Source organism: Eleutherodactylus coqui, chromosome 1, assembly GCF_035609145.1.
Source record: "Eleutherodactylus coqui strain aEleCoq1 chromosome 1, aEleCoq1.hap1, whole genome shotgun sequence".
Classification (NCBI taxonomy): domain Eukaryota; kingdom Metazoa; phylum Chordata; class Amphibia; order Anura; family Eleutherodactylidae; genus Eleutherodactylus; species Eleutherodactylus coqui.
The window spans coordinates 480,481,310-480,502,738 of record NC_089837.1 but is presented as its reverse complement, the minus strand read 5'-3'; the positions used below and the strand labels follow the sequence as shown (position 1 = coordinate 480,502,738).

Here is a 21,429-nt window from a genome sequence, read left to right as displayed (position 1 = left end):
TGAGCAGGTGGATATATAGTTTTATGGGGGGAGATTCTGTATTTTATTCATTTATATCTCTGCTCATTCTGAGCTGAACAGTCCAAGTAGCAGTGATTGACAGCTATTTCTGTATGTGCAGTCATACACAGCTGTCAATCACTAATAGCTCCGCCCATTGGACTGTTCAGGTCAGGATGAGCAGAGATATAAATGAATAGAACACAAGTTCTACTGAATCTTTCCCCATAAACCTATATATCCGTCTGCTCAGCTCCTGCTGATATATGGCAGTGGTGTGATGCTTTGTAATACAGAATATAATATACTGTAGCCATTAATAGAAATATATCAGTGCGTACCTGTGTTGTAGCGTCCCTTAGCACAAGGTTTTTAATACTAGACTTAACGGTAATGTTTGCCCTGATTATCACTTCTATGTTACTACCGGATGGATAATCCTATGGATAAAAGAATACAAGTGAAAATGCAGAAAAAAAATAGACCAAAGCCGTAACAATAAATGTAATAATAAATATAGTCACCTCTAAAAAGCTGCTATTCCAAAGCCGTCCATGAACTTTAAGCACCACCTGCTGGTCAAAACTGTACAGAGGACATCGAAATACTACACAATGCGCAGTGTCTCGTGCACAGTCCTTAAAAAAGAACAAGCGATACATTCAGTACTGTTATACCATGTCATACATAGTGATATATTATATATGCTATACATAGTGATATATTATATATGCTATACATAGTGATATATTATATATGCTATACATAGTGATATATTATATATGCTATACATAGTGATATATTATATATGCTATACATAGTGATATATTATATATGCTATACATAGTGATATATTATATATGCTATACATAGTGATACATTCAGTACTGTTATACCATGTCATACATAGTGATATATTATATATGCTATACATAGTGATATATTATATATGCTATACATAGTGATACATTCAGTACTGTTATACCATGTCATACATAGTGATATATTATAGATGCTATACATAGTGATACATTCAGTACTGTTATACCATGTCATACATAGTGATATATTATAGATGCTATACATAGTGATACATTCAGTACTGTTATATTATGTTCTATTAGACAAACAGTGAATGTTCTATATATAATATATAATGGCTGGCTCTTGTGCTATTCAGATGAATGCAGATAAGAACGATGTATTAGCACCACTGGCGTAACTATAGGGGGTGCAGGGGATGCGGTTGCACCCAGGTCCAGGAGCCTTAGGGGGCCCATAAGGCCTCTCTTCTCCATATGGGGAGCCCAGTACTATGAATAAAGCATTAAAGTTGGGGGCCCTGTTTCAGGTTTTGCACTGGGGCCCAGGAGATTCACCTTACGCCTTTGTATTAGCCCTACTGCGAACAGCATATCCCACCCTGGTTTAAGTAGACTGTAAATTGAGGAATCCAACAGTCATAATCGGCCTTTTGCACCGGGCTTTATGAAAATTGAGGGTCCCCCAATAGTCTAAGGCTTAAAAATGATCTGAAATTTACTGCATAGATATGAGAACAGAATTGAGCTAACTGTCTAGATATGGTACCAGGACCAAGATTTCTTACATCGATAAACTAGCAGAACTGAGCTTAATACATAAATATACTGTAACAGAATCAAGCTTACAATATACGGTAGATAGAATAACAGAACCAAGCCTACTCCATCTATGTAATACCAGAACTGAGCTTACTTCATGGATACTGTACCAGAACCAAGCTTACTGCATAGATACAATAGTAGAACCAGGCTTACTACATAGATACGGTATCAGAACAAAGCCTACTGCATATGTACACTACCAGAACCAAGCTTACTACATAGATAGAATAACAGAACCAAGCTTACTTCATCTATGCAACACCAGAACTGAACTTACTACATGGATACGGTACCTGAACCAAGCTTACTACATAGATACAATAAGAAAACTAAGCTTATTAAAAATACAGTATAAAATTACATTCTGATTGCAGGTTTCCTGCTATTTTTGTCCTTGCAGATACTACTTTTCATTGAGCCATGGTGTTTTACATGTCTCAGCTTATCATGGTAATAATTACCAGAACAACATCCTTCTTCTTCGCGGGATATGTTAGCGACCACCGACTTGCAGAATGCTGACTTGCATGGGGGACCAATGAATTTGAATCTGATCTCATTGTATCCTAGAAAACAATTGCATTTAAAGTAGATCGTATGACATTAAAGGTCTCATATCTACTGAGAGCAATAACATTCTAAGTAGAACGATGAACCTGAAAGAACAGTTACTTACCAGTCTAAGGGGATTGATTGCATCTATGGGGCTGCACTCCATGCTGCGGCCTGACTGCTCCTTTTCCTTCAGCTGAACCTTCATTGGGTAGAGCAGCCACTTTCCATTGGCCATTTCATGAGGCCACATCAGGTTTAGGTATGCGGAGCCCAGCGTACGTAGAGACTTTCCTCTGTTTGAAACCTAAAGAATGGATTTGAATTTCAAGTAAACTAATGATTAATTGGGTACACTTTCTAGACGGAAATGTACAATTGTGTTATTAGTCATTTATGGACAGATGTTTCAGATGACTGCACAAGCAGATGAAGGCCAGTTGACCCGGCTGTCCGGCATCGGGATACTCTAGAGAGAAGAAGAAGTTTTTGCCGCTTCTGTCTTCTCTAATTTTACATCCACAGTGCTCAATCATCTCCGTGAATAGTGTAGGCAGCGGCAGGACTTCTATCTGTTCTTCATCTCCATCAATCTCATTAACCCTTCCCAATCCAATTTGTATCCTGGTTTTCCTAGGGGGCTTACTCTTTTTCTGCCTTTATACAATGGCGCTATCTGCTGGCTAAAGCCAGTACTGCATGAGGTGACACGTTGGATAGGCTCCGACAGCAGAGAGGCTGGCAATATACAGTAAGAGAACCCCGACGGACGTCTTCCAACATCGGAGCTGTACAGCCTTAAATCATAATGTCTTTAGATGTCAGACAGTGGATTGGAAAGGGTTAAGGTACTCATACTTTATGCATAAAGCCACCATTTCAGTTGGGTCTGAGAGATACCAGTCCTAATCGGATTCCATACTTTCCATTGAGAGGCAAGAAAGCTCTAGTACTAATTACATCCCAGTGCTCCCCATAACCTTAAAGGGGTTGCACCACAATTGCAAGTTATTCCCTATCCCCCATCTTCCTCACTGTGGGGCTACTGCGCCCCCGCAATGAGGAGGAGACCGAATGAAGAGCTCGTCGCACTAATGCTCCATTCACTTTCAACACTACATCAGAGATAGTCGAGCGACAACCACTTGAATATTTCCATCAGCCTTATTGAAGTGAATGAAGCTCAAATCAAGCAGCATGAGTGATGACTGATTAAGGCTGCTCTCACGCATGGGTTCAGAAAAGGCTGTGTGAAACTGCCGCATTTTACCGCAATTTCATGAGACGTTTTCGAACGCATGCTACGGTGGTTTTTAATGTACCCCATCGCTGTAATGGGTGATGAGGTGCATTAAATAGCGCAAAAACGTGTGAAATTGAGCAGACAACGCTTGAAAATTGCATTGTTAGAAACGCCGCATTCGAGCGCGGGTCTGCAAGGCCATATTTAAATCAATGGCGGTGTTGTCTACTGTAAAAAGAGTCCTATGTGAGAGCAGCCTTAGTGTCTGATCTGTCTGCTGGGGCAGACTGAGGTGAGGAGGTGCCAGGAGGCATGATTACTTAGAGGGGACATGCAGGGAGCTTCATTAGTTAGTTGGGGCATGCAGGGGGCACTATTACTTAGAGTCGGCTCTATTACTCTACTACTTCATAGGGGCATAGAGGTACCACCATTTCTATGTGAGCACAGAGGGGGTATTTATACTTTTTGGGAGTACAGAGTCAGTACTACTTCTTGTGGTCACTAAGGGGGAATTATTACTGTGTGGGGGCACTATTAGTTTGAGGAGTACAAGGGCGCATTTGGGAGACATTGAGGTAGCGTCAGGAAGAGGAGCCTGCAGACGAGCCATGAACTGCATGACTTTATGCAGCAAGAAACTTACGGTAACTTCAATGTCCACAGGGCTGCCCACGTCTTCTTCATTTTGCATTACAGACTCGCCCTTTATCTCGCCGCTATAATACAATCTATTAGGTGTGGCCTCCCTGCAACAGAACACAACACAGCCCCTCTCAATATTACACCAGTGCTCAGACAAACAGTATTGCACATTAGCTATATAATCACATTACATAATTGATGCATGTCCAAGCATTAGGATTTGGACCTTTTAAGTACCGTGTTCACTTACCCAGAGACAGAGAGAGGAAGTTCAATAATCACTTTGGCTTTGGCAAACACAGAAGTTAGGTTTTTCTGCTCACTTATCCTACAAAGACATCATTGCATTAATGCAACCCTCTAAAAACATAGTCCTAGTACTCAGTCAAGATCTTTACTATATAACCGCATTGAATTTCCAATATAACCAGAGGGGACTATGTCACCAAAATTGTCCTTATTAATTAAAACCAGATAGTGAAACATTTTTCTAATGTAATTTGTATTTTCTGATTGTACAACTTTTTATTCTGTTGCCTATGCATGACTAGGGGGGAAGCAATCTTGCCTGAGCTACATTTAACAGCATTTAAAGATTTGATTTACAGCAGCTTCATGGGCCATTCACATAATGGACACCAGGGGACCCATTGACTTGTATGGAGACTGTTCTAGACATGCTCTGTGCAGAGGTCATTGTGCAGGGAGGGGGAGTAGATAGTCACAGCTGATTGCCTATTGTGAATGGTGGATCCTGTGTGATCTACATATAGGTGTCACCTCTCTCTGTATTTTTTTAAAAACAGATTGTCACCGAAAATTAAAAAAGAAATAATAAAAAAATTCTTAAAAATATGTTTAACATAAATATGTTTATTTATATAATAGTCATTTTCGGCTGACACATTCCTTTTGGATCATTTCGAAACTCGCACCCTGCGGCTCACAGTCCAATTTTCTATCTCTCTGACACATACTTTTGGTTTTTTTTTAGTGTGGGAGGAAAGCAGAATACCCATAGAAAACTCCTGGAAACACAAGTAGAACATAAAAATATTGCCCTTGGTTAAATCTACACTCATGATGGCTCATGCCGAACACTGCTAACCATAAAGCCCAGAGGTATAACTTGAACTCTTGGGTCACAATGCAAAATCTGAAACAGGACCCCCGACTACAATGCTTCATTTATAATATTGGTTGCCTGATATGGGGATGAGAGATCTTATGGGTCCCCTAAGGCTCCCGGGTTCAAGTGTGACTTTACCTACTGCATCCATTATAGTAACGCCCCTGACCAAGCTACTGTATTTTGTAAGGAACTTTTAAGTATCTCTGTTGTGCAGCTGGTAACTACTGGCCGGACAATATTAAGGAGCCATATGCCTGTTTATAGCAGGAGCTGGCACTTTATATTGGCATGCATTTCCATTCTCGACTAGAAGAAGGTTGTCTGGTCTAATAAGTTCCCTTAGCATAGTCTGCAGAACCATCATGTGTGGTATAAGCATTTAGAGATGATAAAGGTAGTATAGTAGTGAGATGTGTATTTGTAGGAGACTCCTTCATATACTATGGGTATGTATAACAGGGCAATGTATCATGTTGTATAGGGTTACAATAATCAAATAGTTCCATGCAAAGGAATCACCGTATATAAGGCATTAAACCAAAAACAGCCCTCACCCAGTGCAACAGGTGACCAAACCTAAAAATGTAGGTAACCCCCTGTACAACTCAAAGCAGGAGAGCTCAATTCTCCACTCAGTGGGCTTCAAATCCTCCACTGTCCAAGGTATCCATCTAGGAGAGCATTAGCCGCCCACACAAGGATTGTTCACTTTCGCTTGTTTGAACGATCGTTCTTTCTAAAAAGCACCTTTACGCAGGCATAAAAATCATCGTTGGCTCGTTCACTTCTTGTTAAGTTTAACCAGCGCTCGATCAGTCGCTCTCCGTCACTTATACAATGAATCAGAGGCATAACTTGAAGCTTCCGGGCCCCGATGCAAGACCTGTAACAGGGCCCCCAACTATAATGCTTTATTCATAGTACTGGGCTCCCTATATGGAGAAGAGAGGCCTTATGGGCCCCCTAAGGGTCCTGGGCCCGGGTGCAATCGCATCCCCTGCATCCTCTATAGTTACGCTCCTGCAACGAATGTGAAAGACTGAACAATTCTCCTTTGAACGAGCCAATGTTGTATCTGCCTGTCGAAATAGGCGAGCTAGCAGTGATGTCACTCATTCCTTGAAACAATAAATCGGCCCATCTAAAAGGACCCTTAGATACGGTAGGGGGGGAAGTAGTGTGTTTCCTAATACCAGCCCTCTATAAGATTCCTGGAAGGTGCATCAAAAGAGTAAACCAAGAAGATGGTGACTCCAAAAGCTGATATATCTTCAAGAAAGAAGATAAAACGTGTTGAAGACATCTAAGCATTTGGAGTCACCATCTTCTCGGTATACACTTGATGCGCCTTCCAGGAATCTTATAGGGGGTGGTAGTAGGGGACACGCACTAGACATGTTCTTCTTCACTATCTAAGGAAGTGGTGCTTTTTATCCCTCATTGCAACCTCTATTTGATTAATGCGGCATTCCCTGAGTGCAGCCTGCGGGTTTTTGGCTTTGCATCTGATGTTGTAAGGGTTGTGTCAGTTTTGAATGGTTGCAAGAATATACCAAAGTGTTTACTTTGCTGAATTCACAGTTCACAGATCGCAATCCTATTGAGCATATTATGGATATGGTGAAACAGGAAGAGGATCAATAGTAGAGCTGTTTCCTATGGGGGCACCAATGACAATGCTAGAGGTAGGTGGAGGGTCCTTAAAAACAATTTTAGGGAATTAGAATGATAGCTTAGAGCAAGGATCTCCAAAGTAGTTTTTTCTGAAATACTATCTGTACTACTTGCCACACCAGAAAGCCGAAAGAAGGTTTCTTCACCGACATAGAAGGGTGTTCTTTACTGTAAGAGCAGTGAGACTATGGAACTCTGCCTGAGTACGTGGTGAGGATGAACTCATTAAAAGAGTACAAGAGGGGCCTGGACTCCTTTCTTGAGCGTTACAATATTATATGTTATATCACTAATTACTTTGGAAGGGTCAGTGATCCCGGGATTATTTCGATTGCAAGGCTTGGAGTCATGACGGAATTTTTTCCCGCTAAATGAGGAAAACTAGCTTCTACCTCACTGAGGTTTTTTTTGCCTTCCTCTGGATCAACATTGGGGGTCAATAGTCTGAACTGGATGGACATATGTCTTTTTTTAGCCTTAAACACTATGTTACTATGGTTAGCGGCAGCTTAGTAAGGTCACCCTCTCTGCTAGACATTTTTCTGTAGACTCTGTTCCAGGAAGCAATGATGATTTGTAAGTAATTAATTGCTAACTCATTAAAAATAAACCATTTGCTGTTGTTTGTAAACTCCAGTCATCCTCTCCTGGAAATGACATGAGTGACTTACGTAGCCAGCTCCAGCTTCACCTCCAGCTCCGTGGTCTCCAGAGTGATTCCATGAGTGCCGATAACCATGTAGAAATTTATCTGAAGGAAGAAAGTCCTGGGAGATTAAAGCATCCGCTAATAACAGCAGCCTGAGCGATAGGAGTTTAAGGGATTACACGGCGTACATCAAGCTATGAGAGCGGGCACCTCTCCAACTGAAGACTAAAGCTGAAGACTAATTCCCGCAGAATTTCCACCCGTGCCCGCCTGCATAGGATTGCATTAGATGTCAGTGGTGATGGGCCGACTCCGCTCTGCACATGCGCCAGCTAGGCGTCAGCCGGCGCATAGCAGAGAATGAAGACACCGGGAGTGGGTGAGCCGCAGGCCTCTGCAGGGGCACAGGATCGTATCCCGCTACGAGAATTCTCGCAGCGGGATATGACCCGGGCATCTGCAGACGGCCTTAGGCTGCATTCAGACGAACGTATATCGGCTCAGTTTTCACGCCGAGCCGATATACGTTGTCCTCATGTGCAGGGGGGGGAGGCTGGAAGAGCCCAGGAGCAGGAACTGAGCTCCCACCCCCTCTCTGCCTCCTCTCCACCCCTCTGCACTATTTGCAATGAAGAGAGGCGGGGTGGGGGCGGGGCTAATTCGCGGCCCTTAGCCCCGCCAGCGTTCCGCTTCCTCTCATTGAAAATAGTGCAGAAGGGCGGAGAGGAGGTAGAGAGGGGGCGGGAGCCTCAGTTCCTGCTTCTGGCTCTTCCAGGCTCCCCCCCCATGCAGATGAGGAGGACGTATATCGGCTCGGCGTGAAAACCGAGCCGATATACACTCTTGTGAACGCACCCTTACTCAGTGAAAAACAAACTGATTTCACTCGTATGTAAATTTTACATAAATTTTTGTTCAGTTTTTGCATTTTTAACATGTGAGCGTCATCAGACTGCATTCCATTTTTCCCACGTGAAAAAATTAGATGGCCCAATTGATATAATTTAAAACTCCCATATCAATGTGTATGAGAAAAAACGGAATGCTCTTGCATGCCATGCGGGTGCTTTCAGTTTCCTTAAAGGGGTTTTCCAGTTAAATACTATTGATGACCTATTATCAGGATGGATCATCAATACTTGATCAGCCAGGGTCTGTCGCTCGGGACTCCGACCAATCAGCTGAGAGGGCGCATGCTGTCAGCGCTGCAATAACACAGAGGTTGAAGCGGAAACCTTTGCGCCGACCTCTGTGTGGTGTCTGGCGCTTGTAACTGCAGGCACGGCTCTCATTGATTTTAAGCTTCAGCTCTGACCTCTGTGTATTTGCAGCACTGACAGCATGCACCTGCTCAGCTAAGTGGTCGGGGTCACGAGCGACAGACGCCGTCCAATCAACTATTGATGACCTATCCTGATGATAGGTAATCAATAGTATTTAACTAGAAAACCCCTTTAAGGCTGGCTTCACACGGACGTATTTGCATGTGCAAAATTTGCACACGCAATACACAGTTAATAGAACCCATTGATTTCAGTGGGTTCGTTCACATGCGTGTATTTTGTGAGCGCATTTCGGTTGAGCAAAAAAAGATAGAACATGCTCTATCTTTCTGTGTATTTGCGCACCTAAAGTCCTCATAAAAGTCAGTAGGAGGTCGCAAATGCCTGAGCAATTGTGTTAGAAACACTATCTTTTCTCCTTAGGGAGAACAACTATACTATAAACTAAGTGAGGAGACTCAAATGGCCATGCACGCTCCTCTGGGTAATATGCAAATAAGGGAGATGTAACACTGATGTAACTCCCTAAGGAGAAAAGATAGCATTTCTGACCCCCGTCCCAGATGTCTCATTAGCAAAGCCAGACTCCTACTGTACACTGATGTAGGGCAAATACCCTAAAACAGCTGTATGTACATGGAGTCTGGCTTTGCTTTTAATTCCCGGTCATTGTAACAAGGCTTGTATAAAAAGTCTGACTTTGGCTTGAAGGAATGCTGCCTTCCAATAGGTTTTATTCCATCTCCCTTATTTGAGCAATTGTGTTTATGCTGGTGTGAAGCCGGCCTAATACTCTGCAGCTTTTCCTCCTGCAAAGCCAGATGTAAAATCCACAAAGTCTCTGCCCCATGTAAACATACCCTGAGGGACCTTTTACGCAGGACGGTATATTCCGCAACAAACTTGTGGAATACCATGAATTCCACACCAAAATCTGAACTGATAACTGCGGATTTGGATGCGGAATTGCTGGTAGAATTCTACTATTTTCAATTCCGCTCCAAAATCCACATGTTCCTCTGTTGCGGAATATTCTGTACTGTGTGAAAGGCCCCTAAAGGTCACAGCAGAAGGTACAGCCGGGAGAGAAGGTGGCCTATTTGCCTGGGCAACCATATGACTGCAAAAGCCTGACTTGTGGCACTCCTCCAAATGTAAGGCTCACGTTAGATCATCAAGTATGACTATTAAATAGTAGGTCTCTTTATAGACAGAATGTATAAAGCTTCATAACAATACAGGACAACCACACACCTCAGCATTTCTCTTCATAGGATTGGCGAGATCACATATAGCCTGGGATGCATTATCATTAGACTGGCAGACCACCGGCTTGTCCAAGGGCCGAAAACCCGAGTAGGACATGGTTTCAGGGAAGGTGGCAATAAGTTGAGCCTGATGAGCATCGTCTCCATCAAGGTGCGGGTACAGCGGGTCTGATGGAAAATTACTAACTGTGATCTTCAACACCACATCCTTCTGGTCTGTCAGCGAAAAGACGGCAATTTTGTTTTCTCTACAAAAGCAAAATGGGAACCATCAGATTAGTCGTTCCTCACAATACAGCTCTGTTTACAAACACATCAAATGGTTCATCCAGTCTACATTGATACTCGGGCTACAATATCTTCAACATACTTAAAAAAGATCCAACCTCCAATGTCACCAACAGTCCAGAAATCCAGTCAATCAGCATGGGCATTTCACCCGTAAAATACTTGTATTCCTGAAGTGCATGCATTGACTGGCTGTCTAGTAGCGCCTCTCTCCAGATGAGTGAGGTATTACATGTTCTGTACTGCTCTTTACCTATACCAAGAGGAGCTGCTCCTTTGGATACAAGTGACGTAGCTCCATTTTCTGGTACATGGTGTGACAGAGCCCATAAAGAAGCTCCCGTCCTCCACGTCAAAATTGGAGGGAAGTGGATTTTAAAATTACTATTATGGATGAAACTTGGAATGAAAGTTTTGTTACAATGCCGAAAGTTTCCAGATGCTCCAAATATTTTGAGAACTCTAGATCTACAGGTGGTACTTTACCCCATACAGACTGGCAAAGATGTATAGGGATTCCAATGCATTATCCTGGAGATGCAACAATATATAGTAGATGCTGAACGAAAACACAAACGGTGAGATTGTGCATCAATTAAAGGTTTGTGAAAAGCTATTGGAAAGCTATTGAATGTTCTTCTCTACTCTTGGTCCGTTGAGGGCGTCCTGAGCCCGGTAGCCTTGTGTGCCCTCATGCATCCACTGTTCCCAACACCTCCTAACAGTCTGGTCAGAACGGCTCAGGTGGCGGGTAATTCATTGATACGACCATCCAGCTTCTCGCATCCCAATAATGCGCCCCTCTCAAATTCGATCAACTGGGTGAAATAGTTACCTGTTTATATTTCTTTAACTCATTAGTGTCAAGCCTATTTTTTGCCTTAAGGACCAAGTGATTTTTATCGTTACATTGCAAGAGCAAGAGCCATAGGGCTTTTTTTGGGGGGGGAGGGGGGGGGGGTGATGAGTTGTATATTTTATTGGCCTCACGTGTTATATAACTTAAATATTAAATTTCTTTTGGGTGGAGATAGAAAAATCACCCAGCTTTTCCGCCATTGTTTTTGAATTTTAATTTTGTGGCGCTCACCATTCGGTAAAAATAACATGATAACTTTTTCATCGCATGGATTACTGTGATACCAAGTTTCTGCAGAAGTATTTCATATTTTACTAGAATTTAAAGAAAAACAACTGAATCTGCATCGCTGCATTCTGAGACCTATGGCATTTTTATTTTTTGGCAACAGAGCTGTATGAAGTCTTGTTTTTTGCATGAAGAGTTGTAGTTTTTACTGGTACCCATTAGAGGTACATGTGACTTTAGGGTTCACTTTTCCCCCTATTTTTTAAAAGGTGAAAAATAGAAATTCTGGCATTAGTTTGTAAAATTATTTTACGGCGTTCATCGAGTGCGATAAATAACAAAAATGTTTCATTGTCCGAGTCTTTATGAACACTTTATTGTGTTGCTTTCTTAAAAAAGTTTTTAGGTATTTTATGCATTTAAAATTGTTTGGTTTTTTTTGTGGGGAAAAATGTGTATTTTTTTAAACTGGATTTTTTTTCCTTTTTATGTTAGACTTTATTGAACTTTTTTGACGCTATGTTTTAGTCCCTCACAGGCACCTGAAGATACCATCGTTCAATCACTAGGATATTACACTTCAATACTGTGCATTCTGCTAAGCCTATGACAGAGGCAGGGTTTAATAGGCTGAGTCATAGAGCAGACAAGGAGGCCTTTGTCAAGCTTCTGGCTGTTATGGGAAACCATTGATACTTTGCTATTGTAGTGTGGGTTGCCGATAGATGACAGAAGAATCTCCCCTGTCATCTGCTTACATGCCGCAATTGCTATTGATTGTGGCATGTAAGGGGTTAAACTGCCAGGATCTGAGATTTCTATGGCGGTTATGGCAGGAGCCTGGCTGTCAACAGCCAGTCAAGCCACCGCCTTAGGGCGCCCACCCACTGGCAATTTTTTTCCCTGCGAAATTCGCAGCATTTTTTTCTCTGCAGGGGTCTATGGGACTTGTAATGTTAAAATCGCGATCGCGCAAAATCGTGATTTCGCGGTAAATTGCGATTTTGCGCGATCGCGATTTTAACATTACAAGTCCCATAGACCCCTGCAGAGAAAAAAATGCTGCGAATTTCGCAGGGAAAAAAATCGCCAGTGGGTGGGCGCCCTTAAAAAGATGTATGTGTAGGTTTAAAGCCTATTAGCGAAGTCAATAAAAAGACATATTATCAGTCACTAGGGGGTTAATCTTCATTTTATATTACTTTGGTTGATATTTTGGTGGCTTCAGAACCATTTATCAGTTTTCCATAGATTTATGGTGTCAGTATTCAATATTTTCAGCATACAGCGGTCGTCCTGGAACTAATTAATATTGTATGTTGAGGGCCGCTGTATTGCTTTTCATCTTATAATAGATATCTATGTACTAGTGTTACGCCGGTCCCGGAACACTGACTGCAATCTGTATATATAAATCTCCAGGCTCAGGGCTCAGTCAGATGAGCAGTTTTTTTGCGCACCAAAAGAAATGCGCTGCACGGATGTGCAAAATGCACGTGACTGAAGCGCAGCTGCTCCGCGAAGGTCCCCTCATCACTGAACACTGTAAAAGCACTGTTATAGTGTTCAGTGATGAGAGGACTGCAGCGGGGACGAAAGAATTCCCTGCCACAGCTGTCACAGCTGTGGCAGAGGATCGCGATGTTCTCCCATTGCTTTCAATGGGACTGGTGTTGCTGCCGCCCCATTGAAAGCAATGGGATGCAGACAACCAACGATATTCGGGAAAGAGCTTGAAATCTAAGCCCTTCCCTGAAAATCATCTCTAGCTGCTGGAAAAAAATAAAAAATATATATACATTACCTCTCCACCGCTGTCCAGCTCCAGCACATCTTCTCCCTGGCTCTCCAGCACTCTTCTGAAGCACCTCCTCTTAGCCAGGAATTTAAAAATCCCCACCTCCTGAAAGCACTGGATCTGATTGGCTGAGCGCTGTGACCAATCACAGGCAGCGCTCAGCCATTCATTGAATGACAGCTGAGGGCTGCCTGTGATTGATTACAGCGCTCAGCCAATCAGAGGCAGCGCTCAACCATTCATTGAATTCACTTCATAGGGAATCAATGGTCCTAATAGCCGCAATTTTTTTTGCACATGTAGGCACACACTAAAAAAAAAATCGCTCGTCTGTCTTCGGCCTTAGGAGGATTATTCAGTGGAATTAGGAATAATACTTATAATGAAAGACATCAGAAATTTCAAATACATGAAACACTCAGAACAAACCAACGTGGAGGTCCCTTTGCTTGTTGCCCACTGGCCTACTTTTGTAGACACGTGCAGAATGTTTCAAAGGCCTCCGCAGGCTTTTCTATTATTCTTAAAGCATTGAATTCAAATATTTCCCCTTATACAACATTCCAATGAGGTAACCAATTACAGCGCAGCACTATAAGAAATGAGAGCTGCGCTGTGATTGGTTGCTATGGGAAGCAAAGACAGATTATTTTTTAGACAGCTTTCATAAGAGTGTGGTGCCGCTCTAATTTTCTGTGGCCCACCCTGTAGACACTATTGTGATGATGAGTGTGAGGCATAGCGTTTAGTTCCATAATACATACACACGAGGGCAGAGTTCTTTTGATAAACCACACGCTAAGGTACCCTTTCCTGACATTGCTTCTGATTTCTCCACCAACTAATCTCTGATAGTTCCCCCTTGTTCCTAATAAAAACGTTCCCCCCTTTAACCTTATTTATACCTGCAACTTATACATAAAGGCTCTGATCATGTCCTCCTCTCCCTTCTTTCCTCCAGTCTGTACGGATTAAGTTAACTTTTGTGCTTGAGACCTTCCACCATTTTTGCTCTATTACACAGATGGATCACATAGGCTCATTAAGAAAATTGGGTAAGAAAACAAGTCAATAGGCTAAGGGGCCTTTTACATGGAACGAATGTCATACAAAAAAATTGTTTAAAAGAGCGAAAATGAATGATAGTCGTTCCGTGTAACCGCGGCCAACGATGTATCTGTCTGTACAAGCAGGCTGCATGAGAGCGAACGATGATATCATTCACTCATTCAAACGATCATGGTTTGGTGTAAACGGACCCGAAGTTATAAGAGAGGAAACGATGACTCCAGTATTTGAGCAATGATATCATATAGCAGATTCTTTAGGAAATAATGGAGGTACTTACACAGGGAGCGGTACAAACTGGTCAGCTTTGCCTACACGAGAGTAAAAAGTGTGATTCAACTGCAGGTTACTGTGACAGATTTTGTCTTCTCCACATCCCTCTCTTACGAACTGCACCTAATGTAAAGATATCAGATCACAGAGATTATTTCACTGTGTCACCTGCAGACATTAAGTAATGAATATATGACATCTGCGACTCCAGATAACTCTAAAGCGTCACTCACACCCAGCGGTACTGATGAAAGTCATAGCCAAGTATCCTCCCGCTCGTCTCTAAAGATTCGGGGCCAGCGCGGGTGACAGGTGAGTTGCGGCGGGGAGCAGGGGGGAGCAGGGGGGAGCGAGGGGGAGAGAGGGTGAGAGAGATCTCCCCTCCGTTCCTCCCCGCTCTCCCCCGCCGCTCCCCGCCCCCCGAATCTTTAGAGACGAGCGGGGAGATACTCGGCTAAGGCACTACTCACTCGAGTAATGTGCCTTAGCAAGTATACTCGCTCATCTCTAATTCTAAATAATGTCAACTTTTTTCAGTATCTTCTCATCTTTTGCCGATATTACAGCTTTGAATGCTTATGGAAGACTTGCTTTAGAATACAATATCCATACATTTCTATAAGATTTAAGTTTCATGTAAACGTTTCCAAAGTTCTGTCTTTCAAGTTGGATATGCATTCCAATTCTTGTGATCCAAGTAATCCCACAAACAGGGGCGTAACTATAGAGAATGCAGGGGATGCGGTTGCTCCTGGGCCCAGGACACTTAGGGGGCCCATAAGGCCCATCTCCTGCATATAGTAAGTCTAATACTATGAATAAAGCATTATAGTTGGGGGCCCTGTTACACATTTTGCCTTGGGGCCCTGGAGCTTCAAGTTACGCCTCTGCCCACATATAATAATGCTGAGGGCTTCACTCTAGTGTTGCCGGCCCATTGTACAATAAATAGGTGTTGATCCTCACAGCATTGTTGTTGGGGTTGTTATCCGGCTGAATAATGAATTATTCCCTAATCAAAGATTTTCCGGAGGGTATTGGAAGATACACTCTTTGTCAAAAAATAATCAAGCCCCTAGGAGTTGTCGTTTTGTTGCAAAACTCGGCTGTTGCAGCCGTTCGGAGGATCCCACCTTGCTTTCAGGCCAGACCAGGGTTTAGCAGTATTCCTACCTCTCCTGGAGCTGAGGGGTGTGGTGGTTGCAAGAGTGATGTCAGTCCTCACCTGGTGCTGAGTAGCTCTGCTCCTATTTAAGCAGTGCTAGTATTGACCCCTGTGCTGGTCAATGCTTCAGTTGCCGCTGGATAGCTGCTGAGGAACACATCCTGCTTGAAGCTCCTCCGTGCGAGCTAAGTTCCTATATCTGTTATGTTTGGTTTTCTGTTTCCCTTTCTTTCGGTTCTAGGGCTCCCGATAGGGTCTTGTCAGTGGCCCAGGAACGAGTGCGGGTCCGCACCTATAGGAGCGATCGGCCCGCCGAGTAGGCAGGGCCCCCTCCCGGGTAAGGGGTTTATAGGGAGAGGTTTTTCCGTAGTTTTATGTTTCTTTTGCACAGGTGTTTGTTTTGGATATTGCATGTCCGGTTGGACGCAACATTGGCATGCAGTTACATCTCAGACAAATGATGAGTTGTGGTGTGATTAGATGGACGGTCTTGCACTTTGAGGCCCTAAAAGTGGTTTCATCCTTGGCCTACAAAAAGGCTCTCTGAGGCTACTTGTGTGTAGTGAGCTCTTTTTTGGCTTGAATAGATCTTGTTGGCCACTAGACGTCTCTACAAGGAGGTTTCGCCCAGTTTGATAATCATCTCCGCATAACGAGACAAAATGAGACCATTGATTTCAATGGTTTTGTTTTCACTAGCTCTTTTCTCGGGCGTGAATACAACGCCCAAGAAAAGATAGGACTTGCCTTATCTTTCCTGCATGCGTGGTAGAGATAGGGCAGTACTCATCTTCCAGCGATTTTTTTTTTTTTTTTTTTTTTATTTTTTTTTTTTTTTCTTCAAACTCCTGAGCTATGGTACAGAGTTGGAACTGCCGTAGAAAAAAAAACAACTTGTTCATACGCAACTATGCTCCGTAGCAGCAAGCTTAATTGCACATACGGCCATAACACAATGGACGACTGAAGAGTTACATCAGAGTTTCTTGGGCGCAACTCGGATCAGTTGGCACACAGACATCCTGTCCAACTGCTGTGTAATGTGCAGGACCTAAAAAAAAAGACCATGTCCAATACGTTCATTCAATTGAAACATTGGGTGTTTATGACATGGACCTACCCCAATAATCTGGGGCAAAAATTCAAGGCTCTCCCTCTGTCCTTTTTAGATAGGCCCACCTTGATAAATGACGGAGCCTGTTTAGAGGTCACAGATCCCCAGGAAATCAGAGAAAAAAAAACTTCCTGATCCTGGAAGCAAGGAAAGTCACACAGCCATGGTGGGAAAAATTGATCAAGTGCATGACGTCACTAGCTAACCAGGATCACTACAAAGAAGTATGAAAGCCATAAAGTTGTACAAACAATTAAATGAAGTCAAACCATCCAGGATCAGGAAGATCAGGAATTTTTTTTTCTATTTGCTGGGCATCTGTGACCACTGAACAGTCTCCATCATTTATCTGTCATTTATCCAGGTGGGCATAACTAAAAAGAACAGAGAGGCGCACAGAGTTTGTAGGAATCTCTAGAGCAGGGTTCCCCAACTCCAGTCCTCAGGGACCACCAACAGGTCATGTTTTCTGGATTTCCTCATTATTGCACAGGTGATGTAATTATTGTCGCTGCCTCAGACATTGCTACAGGTGTTCTTACCATAGGATATCCTGAAAACATGACCAGTTGGTGGTCCCTGAGGACTGGAGTTGGGGACCCCTGCTCTAGAGCACCGAAAGCCAAGTATACTCTGATGACTTGTACTTGGCTGTTTGGACTAAAAACATGGTGTCTGACTTTTGCAAGGTCCTGCACACATCAGGATATACGCACACATCAGCCCAAATTAACCAATTAGTATTCATTCTAAATTTCATTTTCTATGAAGTACAGAGGGCTAACACCACATTTTCACCTCTGTGTTGTAGACATTGGGCTCTTCATCACTAAGAATAGGCATAAGGGAAGGCAAAGAGTCCACAGAAGATTGTCTTCGGTTCCGTGCTTCTACTATGTTGTATGTCAGGGTGACTGGAATTGAACGAAGTTTGTCTCTGATGTCGTCCTGTAGGATTTCGGAAAACATGAAGAAATAAGGTATAATTAATGCTTCAATAACAACATTCATGAAAATGGCATGCTCTTCTTTACTAGAATGACTGGAAGCTAGTGGGGAAAAAATGGCTCATGGATACTATATAGTACATACAAGTTATAGACAAAAGTCCAAAACAAAGGTCATAGCTAGAGATGAGCGAGCATACTCGCTAAGGGCAATTGCTCGAGCGAGCATTGCCCTTAGCGAGTACCTGCCTGCTCAAGAGAAAAGGTTCGGGTGCCGGCACAGGGGAGCAGTGAGTTGCGGCAGTCAGCAGAGGGGAGCGGGGGGGAGAGAGGGAGAGAGAGAACTCCCCTCCGTTCATCCCCACTTTCCCCCACAGCTCCCTGCCCGCCGCCGGCACCCGAACCTTTTCTCTCAAGCAGGCAGGTACTCGCTAAGGGCAATGCTCGCTCGAGCAATTGCCCTTAGCGAGTATGCTCGCTCATCACTAGTCATAGACAAAGTTTACTACAGCATTATATATGGGGTGTTTCAGAGTAATCGTAACAAATGGAAATTAACATTGACCATTCAGAAAGTACATCTAATGTTTGCAATACAAAAAAACTTTCAGAGAACAGTGCTCTTGGTAATTAAATTGTTTATGTTTAGTCGGAGCTTTGGCTGGTTTGGTGGGGGGGATGGACTTGTTGTTTGTATAGTGCCAACTTATTCTGCAGCGCTTATAGGCAATTTTTATTATTTATTATTATTTATTACTCCCCAGCAAGCTGGATACTTATTTTACTGACCTCGGAAGGACGGAAGGCCGAGTCAACCTTGAACCGGCTACCTGAACCATGCAGGGATTGAACTCCCAAACCTTGATGAGGCCAAGTTCCATGTGTCCAGGGGTGTTAACACTTTCCAATCCAATTTGTATCCTGGTTTTCCTAGGGAGCTTACTCTTTTTCTGCCGCTATACAATGGTGCTATCTGCTGGCTAAAGCCAGTACTGCATGAGGTGACACGTTGGATAGGCTCCGACAGCAGAGAGGCTGGTAATATACAGTAAGAGAACCCCAACGGATTACTACCAACATCGGAGCTGTACAGCCTTAAATCATAATGTCTTCAGAGGTCAGACAGTGGATTGGAAAGGGTTAATAGTTATAACTGAGTTTTCTGGTAACCTGAGAACAAGTAAGTGAAAGTTGAGGTGGATAAGAGCAGTTCAGGTATGATGGTGTGGGCAGGAATTTCGTATCGGAGATTGATAGGCTCGCTCTTTCTTGAGGGATATGTGACAGGAAACAGTTACTTGGATCTGCTCCAACATGCTGTTTATCCCATCATCCAGGATCGGGATATTTCGAACAACATGTAGTGCAGCAGACCGGGGGCCCAGCTCATTATGGACTCTGTGTTCGTGACTGATTAGACAAGACGTTTCCAGAGCCTGGGATAGATCACGTTGTGGAGGCGGGATTTATGAATTGGCCAATCAATGCCGCGGCTCAGCCATTCCACAACATAATTGGCGCTTCAAACTATGCTCAGCCAATCATGGATAAACCAATCACAGCCCTCGCATTTGTTCATCAAGCGCTGCATTGATTGGCTGAGAAGCACTGGATGAACCAATCACAGGCATTACTTCCTGGGGGTGGGATTTTTCAATCCCGCAACCAGGAAGTGATCTTCTGTAGGCGAATGAGGTCTGCAGGACACCCAGCGGAGCTCGGGACAGCAGCAGGAGGACCCGGACCAAACATTTTAAGTAAGTATTCCCTTTTTTTAGGGAATGCAGCTAGGGCTTATTTTAGGGGGAGGGCTTAACCTTCTCAAGATAAAATTGCTTGATTTCGTAGCAGCGAAGCACAAGAAAAACGCATCACTGATGCTACAAAATCGCGAGATCACAGCTGCGATATCGCCATCGCCCGTGTGAAGGAGGCTTCAGTTTGATATTGCTATGACCCTATAAACAGAACCACATGTGCTTCGGAGAGTGCGCTCACCTGTACTTTAAATACAGCTGAAGTGCAGCGGCTGGAGGACTGTCTGTGAAGCTCCACGGTGCTGCTGGACTGGTAGTCTGGATCACTGGGTTGTCGCTGCACAAAATACACCCGACTGACCTTGCCTTGTTGTCTTCTATCTGTTTCAGCTTCAAATACACACTTGAGAACTGAAACCATAAAAATGAAAGCATATGTTTAAGTGACATACACATGACTGACAGATATAGGAAGAAGAGGAGAAGACTTGTATGTAGTTCTGCAGGTTGGTGACCAAAGACCACAGTCAATTACTGTGTATCTCAGGCCTCCAAAATACCTGATTATAGTCACTACTGATTGTCTACAGTGAGATTTAGACCCCTTTTACACTGACAGATGATCACTCTAAAGTCGCTCAAACGACAGTTTGAGTGGCAGTTTTAAACGATCAATTTTGAATAGTCTGTAGTAGCTAAGTAGCTACTAAAGAGCTATGCAGGCGGAGCGGGACACTGCTGCTATCACTCAGCGAACAATATAGCTGTTCTGCATAAGCAAACAGCTGTATTGTTCTCTGTGATTACAGCTCGCGTCCCGCTGTGAACCACCAGTGGGATGCGAGCTAAAAGAATCTTATCAGCCCTGCCGACTGTGATAACAGCCTGTACCGCTGATAACAGTTCACTGCGCAATTCAAAACAACTAGAATTGAGCGAGGACTGCATGCTGTCTGTGCATTTCGACCCAAAAGACGGCTTTAAGCGAATTTTGAGAGAGAAACGTTGGGTCTAAATGGGCCTTTATGCTTTGTTCACATTTGTTGTCTTCACTAGGAAAACTCCAGTCGCATACAATGGAGGTATCTATAGGACCCTGTGCACTCAGAATAAGCAAAAAATATATATTTTTGGCATATGTTGGGTCAGTTGGCATTCCTTTTTTATGGTATAGGCAAATGTAGACTGCTGTGCTTTCCTACACATAGCTTTGACTCACAATTCCCAGTCATTGCTACAATGCATGTTAAAAAGTCTGACATTGACTTGCAGGAATGCTGCCTTCCAAAAGGTAGCGCTGCAGAAGTATTGTTCCATCTTTCCATTTGCATATTTCCCAGAGGAGCATGGATGGCCTTATAAGTCTCTTCACACCTTCTAGGTGCTCTCCCTAAGGAGAAACGATACCCTTCCTGACCCATATACAGTGACACATGTCGGAGAGATGTCTGAGAATACTCCCCAAGTACACCCCCAATAAAAACGTGAACAGAGCCTAAATACAAAATGCTGTTTTATGACTACAAGAACGTTTCTGTTATTTGAGGAAAGCAGTGTTTTCCTGTGGCATAGACTAAGTCAAGATAACATAAAATTTTTATATTCCCCCCAACTCAAAAAAAGAAAAAATGACGTTAACTCACTAATTTTGGGATTGTAGGTTGTTGGAATGGCATTGTAGCTGAAGCAAACTCTAAATTCCACACTGAAAAGACACAGAAATATAAATCAATGATTTTGTGTATTATATAGTGGTAAAACAACAGAAGTATAAAATGTATTAAAGGGATGTTCTGGGACTTTAATATATGAAGCCTATCCTTAGATATATGTTATCTAT

The 21,429-nt window shown here is 43.1% G+C and overlaps 1 protein-coding gene across 4 annotated transcripts in view; it reads right to left on the bottom strand.

Moving 5' to 3' along the window:
- Window positions 1-21,429, bottom strand: part of ITGA7 (integrin subunit alpha 7) — a 148,141-nt gene that overhangs the window by 14,248 nt on the left and 112,464 nt on the right. For all 4 annotated transcript variants that reach the window (XM_066585525.1, XM_066585498.1, XM_066585506.1 and 1 more), the window contains 12 exons: window positions 21,233-21,294; window positions 19,831-20,000; window positions 17,684-17,833; window positions 14,614-14,729; window positions 10,079-10,340; window positions 7,564-7,643; window positions 4,337-4,414; window positions 4,088-4,190; window positions 2,323-2,505; window positions 2,108-2,212; window positions 525-638; window positions 342-440 (listed from right to left, as the gene is read on the bottom strand). In XM_066585525.1, the coding sequence (XP_066441622.1) occupies window positions 342-440; window positions 525-638; window positions 2,108-2,212; window positions 2,323-2,505; window positions 4,088-4,190; window positions 4,337-4,414; window positions 7,564-7,643; window positions 10,079-10,340; window positions 14,614-14,729; window positions 17,684-17,833; window positions 19,831-20,000; window positions 21,233-21,294 (1,522 nt within the window). The remainder of the gene's footprint in view (window positions 1-341; window positions 441-524; window positions 639-2,107; window positions 2,213-2,322; window positions 2,506-4,087; window positions 4,191-4,336; window positions 4,415-7,563; window positions 7,644-10,078; window positions 10,341-14,613; window positions 14,730-17,683; window positions 17,834-19,830; window positions 20,001-21,232; window positions 21,295-21,429) is intronic.